General features: G+C 40.6%; 1 protein-coding gene across 4 annotated transcripts in view; it reads right to left on the bottom strand.

Annotated features, from left to right (window-relative positions):
• Positions 1–1,290: 1,290 nt before the first annotated feature.
• The window catches only part of fbxw7 (F-box and WD repeat domain containing 7), a 98,138-nt gene continuing 83,939 nt past the window's right edge, over positions 1,291–15,489 (bottom strand). For all 4 annotated transcript variants that reach the window (XM_079264824.1, XM_079264825.1, XM_079264827.1 and 1 more), the window contains 7 exons: positions 15,138–15,261; positions 14,785–14,921; positions 14,104–14,217; positions 9,034–9,215; positions 7,357–7,582; positions 6,403–6,613; positions 1,291–3,951 (listed from right to left, as the gene is read on the bottom strand). In XM_079264824.1, the coding sequence (XP_079120950.1) occupies positions 3,683–3,951; positions 6,403–6,613; positions 7,357–7,582; positions 9,034–9,215; positions 14,104–14,217; positions 14,785–14,921; positions 15,138–15,261 (1,263 nt within the window). In that variant the 3' untranslated portion in view covers positions 1,291–3,682. The remainder of the gene's footprint in view (positions 3,952–6,402; positions 6,614–7,356; positions 7,583–9,033; positions 9,216–14,103; positions 14,218–14,784; positions 14,922–15,137; positions 15,262–15,489) is intronic.

Raw genomic sequence — 15,489 nt, 5'->3', positions numbered from 1 at the left:
GGGAATGTCTTCTCTCAATCATACTGGTGCCTGACATGGGTTCTTACTTATTATTAATAATAATAAAAAAAAAAAAAAATCACGCTCAGTTAAAAAAACAGGATCAAAGTGGCCATTTTTAGGAATTCCAGCTTCTGACACAGAAGTCTGGTTGTAAATATGACAAAAAGAACATATGGGAATATTTTGGGCATTCATTCAAGAAAATTTGCACTTCATGATGATTTCACAGGATCTAATGGGATGTTCCATCGCATGATGGAAACGTTGTGTTTGAGAAATTATGCTTTCAGTTTGTCCTAAAATAAAAGTTTTAACAGAGTGTGAAAATAAATGGACATAAGAAACAACCATGGTTAAACAGGAGGGTGAATCTGAAAGGATGTTTGATTGGACAAACATTTTTCAAATATCTTGTTAACTTACCAAAATATATTCAGCACATGGACCAAAAATGGTGAATTCAGTCTGTCGAGAAAAACAAACCACGTTTTTGAAGGGCAGTCTTTTTTAAACAAGCAATGTTTCTGAGTCACTTTGTATTTTTAGATTAAGCTTTAATAGAGTTTGCACTCAAGGGTGGCCTGATTAGATTTTTAGAGGTTAAATGCCCATGTAACCTCAGAAACATGATGCAAGCCATAACTCCATAATATACTGCCCATGACAGCATCTCAGATAAAAGTCTGAAATGACAAATATTACCAGGTGACTTCCCTGTGATTGTCATCATATTCAGAGAAAACACTTCCCCGACTCATTCATTTAGAATACGAAGAATACGATATGAAAATCACTGATGTGAAATTATTCAAGGTAATTTTGCAATCTATGGTGACTATTTATTTTCTAATGTGCAGATTTTAAAATAAGGCTTTTTTTGCAGCATCCCAATTTGAACTCCGGGCCTTCTGTCATGACAGCGTTCTTACAAATCAACTTTACAATCCAAGAACGAGTTTTATTTCATTTATTCATCGTCCTCAGTGGGATATAAACGAGTCTGGGCAGGCATGGATGTAAACTGCAACCTGACAGGCTGGTTGAGGCAAACAACCACAAAGCTGTTAACTGCAGATTTTCTGTCTCTGTGACAGGTGTCATGTCATGGTTATGATGGTGTCATGTCAGTCTTGCATCTCCTCAAATACCACACTGCTGCAAAAAGCAAAGATCAAATCTGCTGACTGGAGTGTAACAGCATGAAGATCTGCTAAAGGAAGCTGTGATAAATTTGGGAGAGGAAACCTGCACCACGATTGATGCTAAAATTATTCCTCTGCAGATGTATTAAACCAAATACTTTGCTTTATTGAACATATAAGATGCCTTCACAGAGGTAACAAAAACAGACAACTGATATGCTTGAAATGAAAAAAAGAAAAACCCACATTTTATTGCACTTAAGTTATAAGAAAATAAAATTCTAAGTGAATCAAACAAATACACAATCCCTTTCAGGTTTTTTTTTTTGTTGTCGTTTCTTTTCTTTTTTTTTTTTTTTTTTTTTGCCAGGCAGTTTACATGAACTGAACAAACGAAAACACCTGCAACAAATCTGATTTCTCAAACCAGACCATAAATTAAAACAGACGAAGAAAACAACGAGAGGAGATAGAGCAAGATTGTTTTCTTTTCTTTTTTTTTTTTTTTTTTTTTTTTTAATATACAGTGTTATACCACTTTCACAGTTCAGCTTGAGTTGTGACTCTTTGAGATTGAGACGATTTTTTGTTTGGCTACAATGTTTCTGTTCACGTTTGTTGCCTCTGTGTAAATATTTTTCCCACTCGCGAGGTTGCGGTCGCCCCCGGTGATTTCATCAGCAACACATGTAATACTGAGACTCTCTGCTGCTCGACCTGTCGGGTGATGATGGTCTCCTCTGTTGCTTTAGACATCTTTGAATGGAACAACAATCACACGCAGACACGGACAGTTCTTTCATTCACGTGTTAAAATTGATACATCTGCTAGTTTGAGTTTTTTTCTTTCTTATTTTTTTCTTGATTTTTTTTTTCCCCCACCAGTCCACACAGCATTTTGTACACCTCCCCAAAGAACAGGCTGAAAAAGCTTTGTCTCAAGGAATGTGTTTACGAGTTGCCCATTAACACGCTAACACGCACACTCATGCACTCACGCACGCACACCAACAGTGTACATCCCCTCGTTTCCTCTCTGCAGGCGATCCCATCAGTATCTGTCGGACACACTTCCGCCTCTCAGCCTCGTAGAGGCACGTTTGGCTCAAGTTTCAGTGGCAAAAAAATTAACCAAAAAAAACCCCCAAAAAATACAAGAAACAGAAAAGGTAGGATTTTTTTTATCTTGTCATGTTTTGTTACTTTAAGTCCAAACATAGAGTTCAATTTGGAATTTCGCCTGGGACTAAAACGTCACAGCAAATATAAGTTCCATCTCTCTTGCTCTTCTTTTTTTTTTTTTTCTTCTCTCCATTCATCTAGCAGCATGAATACGGTTTGGCCACTCAGGAAAACAATGGAGGGGAAGGGGATGAGGGTATTAATCCACAGCGCTTAGAGCAAACAACCTTCCTCTTATCACAGCACTAGTATTGAGGAGACCACCTGAGCTGGACAGCACTGATGCTCATGTGGTGACAGAACTCCAAACCCATGTATGGAAAACTGGAAGGAGGAACTAATAACTCATGTAAAAACTGCAAAACAAACAAACCAAAAAAAAAAAAAAAAAAACCACATTGTGACAAGGACAGCATACCTAAACGGTGGCTTTCTAATACTGGAAAAGGAGAGGAAAAAAACCCAAAACAAACAAAAAAAAAAAAAAAAGTAAAACCCCTTTCATATGATTAATCACGAAGGTACTGAAATTCACAGTTGCGTTTGTGTGCGATGCTGTGGAGAAATCAAACCAAGTGGAGAACAAAAGGAACGGAAATGGAGTGAAAAGAAATGAGCCTGATTACAGGCTGAACCCTCCAAACACTTCCTTTCCACTACATCAAGCAGCTCTTTAGGAGTAACTGTGTGTGAAAATTCACCTCTAACATCTCCCACCTTCCCCAGTCTTTACCCACCGTCCATGTTTTTCCACTTCTGAGTTGGCTGCTTGAGTGTTTATGTGTGTGTGTGTGGGTGTGTGTGTGTGTGTGTGTCTGTGGGTGCACGCTGATGGGAGGGGTGTGTGTGAGGATGGGGGAGGATTTGGGGACTTTTAAAAAATAATATATCTCTGTACATCTCATAATCTGTCAGGTTTGAGCGAAAACAAGTCTCTGTGCGAAGCTGACCCCGGACCAAAAAAAGGTGGAGAGTCACTTCAGCAGAGTTCAGTCGTTCCAGTCCTTCCTCCTCTTCATTCCCCCTACCAATCACGGGACAGACTGGTTTTACCCTCACCCGGCCTGATTTCCATCCTGACCACCCATCTCCGCCTGACTCAGGGGAGAAGGGGTCAAAAGCAGGGGCTGAACACATAAGGATCTGTGTTTGTTTCAGTAACATCTGCCCATACAGAGAGGTGTGGTGATACTGGTGGAGGACAGCAAAGCCCACTGTTTGTTGATTTAGCAAGTTTGGGTGAAGAGTTCTGGGTGTTGGCCTTCTGGTTTCCAGGCACCTCATCTCCAATTCCCTCCCCTTTCCTTCCTCCTGGCAGGTTGCTCACTTTGTCCTTTCCCAAACATGTCCGTTTCTCACTTCATGTCCACGTCAAAGTCCAGCACCAGCAGCTTGGTTTCCTCTGTGCCGTTGCGGCTGCCTACTGCGCATACTAGTTTGGTGTTGGAGGCTCGGATGCGCCACACCACGCCACCACTGCCGCCACTCTCAAGAGTCACCAGATTGCGGATGAACTCGCCGGTCTTCAGGTCCCACAATTTAACAGTGCCATCGTCCGAGCTGGTGATGACAAAGTTCTTGTTGAACTGGAGGCACGTCACGGCACTCTGGTGCTTGTGGGGACCTGAGACAAGAACAATCAGATGATTAGAGGCATGAGCATGAGGGGAAAATGGCGGCTAATAATCTTGTTTCAGAGCTTTTTTCAGACGATTTTTTAAAGGTCAAGCCGTGCTAAGTAACACTGAGTCACCAAATGCAGGCATCAAGGCTTTGACAGATTTTGTAATAAAAAAATTCACTTCAATTATAAATGATAAACTTATGTTTTTGAATGAATGAATGAATGAATGAATGAATGGTTTGTTAAAACCAAATTATCCATGTTAATTTCACAGCATTCCAGGGCTCAATTAGTCAGTTTGCATTGGCAAAAATCCCCTTTAATAATCAGTTTTGTAGGCTGAAACATGTCCTTGACTTTCACAGAAGCAATTCAGTCAAAAAAAAAACAACCACTTGTTAAACAGAGTAATGAAGTGGAACAAAGACAATTTAGGATTATGAAATGAAAGCAGTGGTGCCACAAGACGCCAAATACAGAATAAAACAACTGGAAGGAAGAAAAAAAAAAAACTCTGTAAACCAGTAAGGTTAACAAAAGGCTCTTATCCCTCGAGCCAGTGTAACTCCAGGTGAGCTTTAGCCTCAGCTACACCTCTGCTGGGTCTGTGTGGGAACAAACTGGGCCATTTCTTCACTTATCTGACTGTATTTGTGACTGTATATTAGATTCCTGTAAAACTTAAATGTAACACCAAAATAAATGAGTTCTACAGGAAACATAATTAATTATTTAAGTAGAAAAAAATAAACAAATAAAAACATGAAGATTTCACGTTTTCATTTCTGTCTCAGGTAGTTCAAAGGCTGAGTTATTTACCCCTGTTATACAACAGCGAGCTGCACCAACCCCCAACGCGCCGCCTCCTCGTCTCCCTGTTACAACAAAGAAGCCTGCTCCATCATTACCTATACTCTCTTCAGATGACAGGAATGGCCTTGTTGTTGGACCATTGTCTTATCAAAACACACTAATGAATGGAAGAAATGTCCGCCGACCTAATTATTTGACCTACGAAGTCCCGACCCCCAGTCCTTTACTACACAACTCTCTCCCCCCCCCCCCCCCCCCCGTGACAGCCCTCCTCCTCTCTTTAAGCTCTCGCTGGGGCATCCTTTTGTTCAGCTGCTGTGTGTGTTACTGTTTGAAGAACCAGCATGCAGGGATGTAGTTTGCTAATGAGCACATTTAGGGGCGGGGTACTCGTGGCTGCCTCTCCCATTCAGCAAAGGAATCCCAACTTCCTGTGAAACACTAAGAAGCGCTAATGGAGTTGGAATTATTTAGACAAACACAAAGGAAGTGAGACTATAATCAGGACCAGCAAGCTGGCAAAACACTGTCTCCAAACGCTCTCTCTCTCTCTCTCACACACACACGCACGCTGACAGGCCGTTTAGCACAGCTTTTAACCGGCCCAACACAATCAAACTATGTGACAGCTTCGGAACTTTGTTTTCAGCATTGCACTCCATATTTATAGTTTAATATTCATCTTCAGCACAATTCAATCCATATCCAAGTGAGTCTGCAGCCTGGGGGATAAATCCTCAACTTTGTGTGCAGCTGCACCCTCGCTGCTACTGCTGCTGTTACTCTAAATGTTTTTTGAGCATTACATTTCTTTCCATTGATATAACAGCACTTGGATGTGTTCAAGTTGAGGCAGAAGTTGTAAAACTAACATGAAGTCGTTGCCATGGGCAGGCGTCCGACTGGGTCTTAATATTTGGGATATGATCTGCTTTTCACAGGAACGAGCAGAATCACACCATTATATAAATGACAATGATGATTCAGTCATCCTACTCGACTTCTGCAACGCTGCCTCTGTATCTGCTGCACACTGGACAAGAAGTGAGATTGGAGGGGGTGAAACCAGACGACAGTGATGATGACAGTCTGAGACAACCAATCAGAATAAACCAGTTCAGCAAGATGAACCTTGTAGGAAAAGCAAACTGAGCTGCTTTAATTTTTCTGTCTTGCATTGAAATGATCTGGTTTCTAGTAAGTGAAAATAAATATAAAAAGGTTTTAGGTAAAATGACTACAAAGTCATTTATTTTAGCTGATTTTTGGTCCACGTGTAAATTTGCTGATTTTATTCATTCATCTTTTTTTTTTTTTCTACTCAGCCTTGAAGAATCTGTCGATGTTTTCTGTACAATTTCAGTGTTTCTAACAAAGGTGAGGATGAGCATCATGTATATACGGCCATAAACAATAAAAGCACTTCTAGAAAACCTCAAGATTTTCTTAACCTTCTGTTCCTTTTACAAGTGAATGTCATACAGAATTACACCTCTGATGTTCATACTCCAATGTCAAAAAAATGCTCCTGGTGCAAATGCCAAACAATGTCTTTTTTTCCCCTTCATTTTATTCATTAGATCTACCTAACATTCATATATAATGCATTTATCACTCCATTCAACCCAGCTACCTCACCTTGCAGTGTTTGCAGGCACTGGCCCGTCTTGATGTCCCAGATCTTGACAGTAGAGTCTGCGTTGCCTGAGACCAGAATGTTGTCTTTGAGCTCCATGCCGCTGGTGAGGGACTGGTGCCCTGTTAGCGTGTGGATGCAGTTGCCTGTCTCGACATCCCACACCCTGATAGATGTGTCCAGTGAGCCACTCACCACATGGATCCCATCAAACTACAGACAGAAAACATCAACTTTAACAGGCTCATATTCAAGTTGTCAGTTCAGGATAACTTTAGCCGTCACCCAAACTCGCAGTAGATGGCAAAAACATCTTACTGACTAGGCATTTCCACGAACAAACTTAAGATTCGGCTCTGTGACATTGATTAATTTTATCGATCTGTGAAAGCTCATCTTTTTTGCCCCAACATCCAGTAAGCTTTAACGTCTAAAAACAGAAAGGTTGTACGAAGAAAAAAAAAAAAAAAAAGATCTATTAGTGCAGTAAATAGACTCCTCTTCAGCTGAAGTGCTCGGTCATCAAACTGTGTGTGTGTGTGTGTGTGTGTGTGTGTGTGTGTGTGTGTGTGCCTGCGGACATTTTAAAGGACAAGCAAGAATTAAGATATTTTTTTACAAAGTTAAGAACAATAAGACATACACACTTCGGAACAAGTCAAAACGGCAACAAAGCAATAAAATGCGTAAGAACAACATAATTATGAAAGCACAATCGTCCTGAGTAAACCTGTTAATATTGTTTTGGGTGCGTGCCACACTAGACAAACAACTGCGTGGGCACAGGAACATATATATTACTCTGTGCATATCAGTGAAGCTCATTCTCCTGCAGTTAAGAACAGAAAAACATCGTCTTCAGGCCAGTTCAGCATCTGTTCCACAGTTGAAGCTTTACGTATCTTATATGAAGTAACATGCTACATGTGTACGTCAGCAATCGGCATGTTGCTCACCTGTAATGAATACACTCTGTTGGTGTGGCCTTGCAGCGTGTGGAGGCATGTCTCCGTTTCTGGGTCCCACACTTTGACCATGAAATCATAGGCACCGCTGACCACCCGCCGCCCGTCGTACTGGACGCAGCGCACTGCCGCCACATGGCCCATGAGGACATGTAAACACTGACCTGTCTCAATGTCCCAAACACGAAGTGTAGCATCACGAGAACCGCTTACCACCCTGAAAGCAAAAGCAGACAGGATTCAGACAGTTCTTGCAGGAATAACAGTCAAGGGGGGGGGGGGGGGGGGGGTGTTTTAAGTGAGTCCAGAACAAACAGTTCAATCCACTGTGAAATCAACATGTGTGTTCACGTGGAGCTGCACTTTTCTGCTCAGGTAAAATATTAGGAGTTGTTCTGCAACATTAAACTCAAAAGTCTAAACACATCTGCATTTATACTGTGGCAGCTGCACTGACAGAATAATAAGGCCGTTATGAACGCTTCTTTCTTTTATAGCACCACGTTCATGTTCCCACATGAATGTATGGAAAATCCTGTTCAAGTTAAACAACTGCCTCAAGACAAGTCTTTGTACAAGATGGGATGATGTATGACGGGTCACAAGAAAAGGAAATTCCATTAAAGAGTCACTGATACTCTTTCCTTACAGCTATCAGAGTTAGACAACAAATTTTACTGAATGTGATAATTCGCTAACAGTTTTCTTAACTTTCTATGGATTCTGGACACTAAAGAAAAAAAAATCTTTTATTGTTTAAAAAAAAAAATGCTGCAGCTACATGTAGCTCACACTCTTTATTTAGTAAATGCCTTGCAGCGATACGTAGATGGAAATCACCAACATGTTATTCACTGTCTGCAACTCACAGCCTTTCCGCTGAGTGAGTAATCAAACGCTACACAAAAATCTTGGTGGCCCCTAAGGCGAGAAGAGCACTTTGAATCTCCAGTGTGTTATACCGAGTGAATGAGTGAGTAGTATGAAACCACATGCTCACTTTCATAGATGTAGCCCTCTTGCAGTCGTGTGACTGCTCTTTTTGCCTGATGAGGTTATATATTATCAATCATGAGGAATACTAAAGGAACAGCTTACTCTTTTTCCCTTCTGTTTTATTTTGGACTGATAGCAACAAACTGGTTTATTTTACGGTTAAACTTCAAACTTCACTGGTTGTTTTTACAGTCAGTGTGCATGTCTTTATTATTAGACACAGTATTTATAATAACATGCAAATATAAGACACAGGCTTGTTTTTATTAAGTAGTTCTACTTCAGGGAGCAATCAATTATTTATATATATATATATATATATATATATATATATATATATATATATATATATATATATATATATATATATATATATATATACATTTTTTTATTTTTTTTATTTTTTTGGTTTATAAGAAATAACTTTCTTGGTTTAAAAACAAAACAGGTTTTTCTGTTTAACTTCACGCTACACCAAAAAAAGACGGCAAATGTTATACAATTAATATCCTGAAATTAGCAGCGCTGGAACATTTCTCTAAAAACAAAACAAAAAAAACATTGAACTTACTTAAATAGTTGTCAACTTTCATCTGTGAAGTTTCTACTAAAGTGCTCATTTTAAAGTTGCAGAAGAGCTTCATGTCCTTCAGTAATGAAATCGTGCCATACCTTTTCTCGTGTAGGTGCATGCAGCGCACTGTTGAGGTATGCCCATAGAGGGTGTGGATACATTCTCCCGTCTCTGCGTTCCAGACCTTGAGTGTGCGATCAGTGGAGCCACTGATGATTATGTTGTCTCGCATCTGAGATGACCACACACCCCCTGTGTGGCCCACTAACGTCCGCAGACACTGTAAGAGTGAAGAACAAGAGGAGTAATGACGGGTGTGTTCGCCTCTGCTGCTTTGAGCAATGAAAGTTAGTTTCAAAGACATTTGGGGTGATTACATTCATACATATCAGTTTGACCTCGTGTAGCCTTCAGACAGGAAAAAGTCAAATTAAATTTTTTCAACCTTTTATTGGAAGCTCATGCACGGTGCTGCTGTTGCTGGGCAAAATATCTCTGCGCCCTCGACAAGCTTTTGTAATTACTTTTACTCATCTTATGGAAAAGCAGCCAATTCATTCTTGTTGCAGAAAGGCTTGACAACCATCCTCAATAAAAATGCGTCCATTCATCCTCATTAGGGATAGTTGATTAGCTATCGATTGCAGTGGTTATGGAAATCTGTCTGATCAATTGAATTTGCATCCCCACAATTTGTCCCAAGTGTGGCGTGACTTAAATATCTCAAAAGCATTAAAATGAAGAGTGGTGTTAGATGATTCTGCGAGGTTCAGAGTCTGTCTCTGACGTCCTGACCCCATCACTGCTGCTGTGAAGTGACTGAGAAGAGGGAAAGGTTTATGTCAGTAACATAGGAAGATGATCCTGCAGACTGCTTCTATCCTGTGATAAACTGTAGAATTTCACACTCCAAAGTTTCAAGATCTCACAATCAACTTCCCTTCAGTCATAAAACTGTTATTGTGATGACTTGTTCATTGTGTACCTAAAAGTTGCATCAATGAACGTGAAAAAAGTGCAAAGCAAACTGTAACTGCGCTAAGAAACCAAAAATCCAGAAGCTTTTAGTTGAAAAGAACAAGACTAAGTGATTGGAGCCGGCTCAGAAACTGCGTGGGAAGAGACAATATCTGAAATGAAGGGCTTAAGCATCTTTATCTGTCTGCACAAGAAACATAGAATAAGCTTGTCCCTGAGAATGAAGGAAGATTAGCAGTCCTTTACTCAACCTGTGAAAGCCTTTTCTGAACACACAAGGCTTTTCATACAATGCTTCACATCTCAAAGCAAATCCTTGCTTTGTTTTAGCAAAAATATGTGGATGTGGACACGGTTTAGCACCCAGAGAGACGGACATTGTATGAAGCAGATTTCTCTTTGTATTAAATACACGCCTCGGTTGGGATTAATGGGAAATATCTGAAAATAAGGATCGATGGGGCTAAACGTGCACCAAGCTCTTTTCAAAGGTTAAACGAAACAACCTCAGGTAAACTATCAGATAATTATAGACTTATAACACATAACTGTAAGATTAATGTGGCTGTAGTCTGATATCAAAGGGAAATGAAGGAAAAGGAAGTTACAAATGTCCCGATATTCTATAAAAAAGATCCTCTGCTGTAGTTGTGAAAGATGCTTCAGGATGTGGTGACATGTTCATGTCTTCTCACTCTGTCCAGCATCATGAAACGTGTGAAAGTGTAAACCAGACTGTGCTGAGAGACACATAAAGATGTTGGCAGAAGAAAAAGATGCTGCTGTTGCCTCCTATTTCATTTTCTCTTCTTACACCTGAGCCAGCTGACGCACCGCCACATCAGTGCTAATAGTGAGAGAATATAGCAAATAATTGGAGCTTTGACAATGAAGTTCACCCTTAACATCTGTTGTGCTGCTGATTTGATGACATTTAATCATTTATTCTTTGACTCCTTGCACTGACAGGCCGATCTATATGTGCCATATAAATACGGGTGATAATCACTGCATGCTTTTCTCTACATAGAAATGCACGATGACAGGAATGAGTCACCGCAGCAGCAGAAAGGAGATTTTTCATCAACTCGAGCAGAAATTATCTTTTTTTTTTTTTTTATAATTAAATCTAACACAATTCATTCCGTGATCTGACTACAATCTCTTCACAATTCCAGATGCAACTTTGGATGTTGTTGCTTAAGGAAAGAAGGTGAAGTGTGTGTTGATGTGGCTACAGCATCTGGCAGAGAACACCCCCCCCCCCCCCCCCCCAGATACGACTGCAGACCACAGGTCTGCCATCTTAAATCTACATGACAGCTGAGGCTGCCGCTGACAGGCACCACCAAGGACACGCGCTGCTCTGTTAAACACCAGACAGCCACCTTTGAAGCAGTGAGATTTGTGTGGCTTTTGGCGTGACTGGATGAAAAATCGACAACTCTGGCTATAGCTAGAGACATGTAAAGACAAAAAGGGTCCCTTCAGTAAAGCCAAAGTCTTCACTAATGGTCTGAACCAACAGCTTCTTCGGTTGGAAAATAAACTTAAGAAAATGCTTCACAACATAAATCTGAACTACATATGCCAGTTTCACATTCACGTTCATTGCATAATGTCTGCCACAAACAAACTGCCATTGTCTTACCTGAATAATTTAGACAGTGGCCTAGATTTTACAGAGGTGTGATGCATTTACATAAATGCGCTCATTTAATAATTCCCCAATTGCCTCACAGCATGGGCCCAATTCAGGGTGTTTTATATAACATGATGAAACAAGGACGGAACAAAAGTAGCTGCAAAGATGAAACATAGAACAGATTAGGCTGAGCTGATGAAAATTTGCTGAACACTTAAAAATAAAGGCCAAACTCATGCAAATACACCTGTTAATGTGATGCATCACCGCTAAAAAATGCCTAGTAAGTTTGAAAGATTAATTCATCTTTGAATGGGAAACAGTCATTAAACATCTGATAGGAATATCTGCATTGAGCCTGTTTTTATTATATCGGATGCACAATTTAGAGCTGGGTTGGGGACACTGTGTGCTCAGACGAACATAAAAACACTGAATCATGTAACGGCGTTTGATTCACCACATCACAGGGGAATGTCGCTGCTCTAAAATTGCTCAACAAGGCATCTGATGGAAAGACGACGAGCGGAAGTGTTCACACTGCCCTACCTCTGGCAAGATTTGTCCATGATGTGACCAATTTATTTTCCCATTTTATCAGTTTAAAATCCCCAACCTACAGTTCAGGCTACTGGAGCAGAATTTTAAAAGGTAAGGAAGGCACACTTTCAGTTTAATAGACTTCAAAAGGAGAGAGAATGAAGTCAAAGAATCTTCCTCCCTGATCATCATCATCATGTTGCCATCTCTTGTCTGCGATGTGACCAATTTATTTTCCCATTTTATCAGTTTGAAATCCCCAACCTACAGTTCAAGCATAAGATGCACATCTAAAGAGACAGAGACTACAGCTTGAATGAAGTTTCAGGGTTTTTTAGAAGTAAAAGGTGCACTAAAGTTAATCCTGGCAACTCGCAGTATTAAGATGAACAGGAAAAAGATGGACGTTTGCAAACGAAGCAACGCGCAGCATCACATGCAGTGATTTTAACAGTGTATTTTACGAGTACTAACAGGGAAAAGAGGAACTGAGTTGCAACGCTGGCAGTGGAGAGGAAATATAAATGCAAGTGCTGGTAATCTTATTGTATTTTGACTTTGGTTTTACTGGCACCGCAATGGTTGACTCTGTTTAATTGCCTTTTCCTCTCCAGTGAGGGATTCTCTGTGGTGTTTGAGAGCTAAAGAAGCAAAGCGATGAGATGCAAAGAGGGGATGTGTGCTCAGAATCCAGCTTCCAGATAAAAGGGTTCAAGCTCATCATCAATTTCTCAAGACCAACATAAACAAACTTTCCTAAAGCAAATACATGTTGTAGAAACCGGGTGCATTTCACGGTGTCTGTGACGTCAGGCTGATAAAGGTAGTTTCAGGCAAAAGCAGAACAGCCTACTGGTGATGTGACTCACTGCAGACATCTGCCACCAATATGGAGCCTCTGAGACTGTAACTCACCAACCTGTCAACAAGATATTAGTGTTTGGGTGAAGGAGAGCCAAACTGAGCTTCGTGCCTATTGGATGACCTTGGTGAAATCTGTTCAGTTCAGCAAATACTGTGAGTGATATGCATGTAATCACAGGATTGTTGAGAGCCAACTTCACTTTGTGTTCAAGGCAGAGTCTTTGCGTAAACTGAAAGCTACATTTCTGGTCTATTATGTTCCACAGAAAATAGAAAGAAAATAAAAAACCTCCTGCAGAGTGCCAACAGAAAAAATGAATGTCTTTAAGAGCTTTTTTTGAATATTTTTATTCAGTGAAATTAAAGAAAAGCTGAAATCTAACCTCTACTTAAGTAATCGGGAAAAGAGAAATATGTTTTATGGATTTACAGAGATTTTTTTTTTTTTTTTAGTAAAAAATGCTTTTCTGAAAACACTGAAAGAAGAAAGTGCACAAATCGCAGGGAGTCTCTCTCCACCATAACAATCATATACTGGACAAAGCTGGAGAACATGGCTGCTCAGTTGGCTCCTACGTGGGCCGCAGTCCGGCAGGTTTTCAGCGTAGGCTTGCTCCAACACACCTCACTCAAATTAAATGGATTCAACACTGGCATGGATTAAATCGGTCGTATGAAGTTCTTCACAATGAATCTTTACTTTGAGTTTGGTGTGTTGGTGTGGGGACATACTGACAACCTGCAAGACTGTGTCCCCCGTAGGACCGAATAGAGGAGCACTGCTCTAAAACAAAGTCTGTGTGGCTGCCTCAGCTTAGGCTATGAATGCTAACACTGTGTGTAAACATGCAGTGTAACAACTCTGCAAAATGTATAAACGCAAGAGGATAGGATAGACTGATCATTTTGGTGGAGAAAACATTTTATATTACCAACTAATGCAAACAATGAGGTTTTAAAAGCAGCGGCTGTTTATCCTTTGTGCAACATCCATGTGATGTAAAGACAGGAAGTCTACAGAGGTTTTGAAACATTATGACCAAATTGCATTAAGGTCCCAGTCTGCACCAGTGCAGAGGAAGCGAAAGCCACTGACACATTAGGAGAATTAAGTAAATAGAAAAACTAGGTAACCCTTTACCTTTCCTGTAATAGCTGACCAGACTTTCAGCGTGTTGTCGTCAGAGCCACTGACGATGCGGTTGCCACAGAACTGGAGGCAGGTGATCACATGGTCATCGTGTCCTTTCAGCACCTGAAGATGGGACAGATGAGGCAAGATGTAACGAGAAGGACATGAAGATGTGTAGGTGTGGGATGACAAAGCAAATAACAAGTACTGATACTGACAGTAGCATATCTCTGGGGCATTCTGCAGAAAGTGCTGTGTGCTTCTGTGCAGTCTGTGTTACCGGATCTCAGGACTGCCAGCTCAGCAAAGGACAAAACTCACTGCATATGCAGAGTAGTACAAAGAGCACAGGACTCTAATTTATGCCTGCAGTGGCCCAAAATGACCTATGGCTGTTTCAAAAACTCACAAATCCTTCATGGACCATTAGGGATTTCCTTTAGCATGCAGGTCATGCTTTATGGGAAACTTTTAACAAGAGGAAAAAAAACAGCCAGAGACTTTAGACTGAAGGAAATGATGCTGTGCCCCACCACGCAAATGTTGCAAACCTGACACATCACTTTCTCTCCATCACTTCCACACTTCAGACCATTATTGAACCATCTTTCTGTGATTCAAAGCCATTTTGACATCAGATCTGTGAGACCAGCTAACCAGTGGGGATTTTAAGTTGAAGGAAAAAGCTACCTTGGGTGATTTGAGATCTCCTCTCCTCCAGTTAGTGTCTATTCTATGTTGCCTGATGTAGGCACTCTTCCAGGGGCTGTGAGTGAAACCAGGCTTGACAATTTTCCTTTTCTTCAAGAGTAGAGGCTCATCAATACCTGTTAGGAAAGAGAAAGTAGCTGATTGGACTAATTGGCTCCTGGCTTTCCAACTTAGGTTGGGAAAAAAAAAAAAAAAAAAAAGAAAAAAAAAAAAAAACAAAACACAGGTGTAACTTTAGGCTCAACACAGACAGCAAGTAGTAACAGACTGGTCCAACAGGAAACAGTGTAGCGTCATTCTGCCAGATTCTGCTGCAAACACCTAAAACTCACCTTCTTCTCTGCATTTCTCCCTCCACAGCAGGTTGTCTTCTGCTAGGATGCGCCAGTAGCGACACGTCTGTGCCGCTTGGAGGAGGTCCTTCGGTTCCAGAAATGACAGCACATACAAAGCCAGCTGTTGACAGACAAGAAATATGCAGGTGGTGTAAAGTTAGAAAACAATGTTATCTGGGCTCGGTGCATTTAACAGCATAAACGCCTGACATTAAATGAGAACAGAAGAAACAGACATTTACTAAACGAAGTATGGGCCCAACATTACACTCGTCCATGAGAGGTAAATCCTTGATTACAGTTTAGGGTAAATCAAGTGAACAAATACATAAAAACTCCTGGTAAAAAA

Source organism: Telmatherina bonti (assembly GCF_933228915.1).
Source record: "Telmatherina bonti genome assembly, chromosome: 3".
Taxonomy (NCBI): domain Eukaryota; kingdom Metazoa; phylum Chordata; class Actinopteri; order Atheriniformes; family Telmatherinidae; genus Telmatherina; species Telmatherina bonti.
The sequence above is the reverse complement of the archived record's forward strand: the minus strand, read 5'-3'. Positions and strand labels throughout refer to the sequence as shown.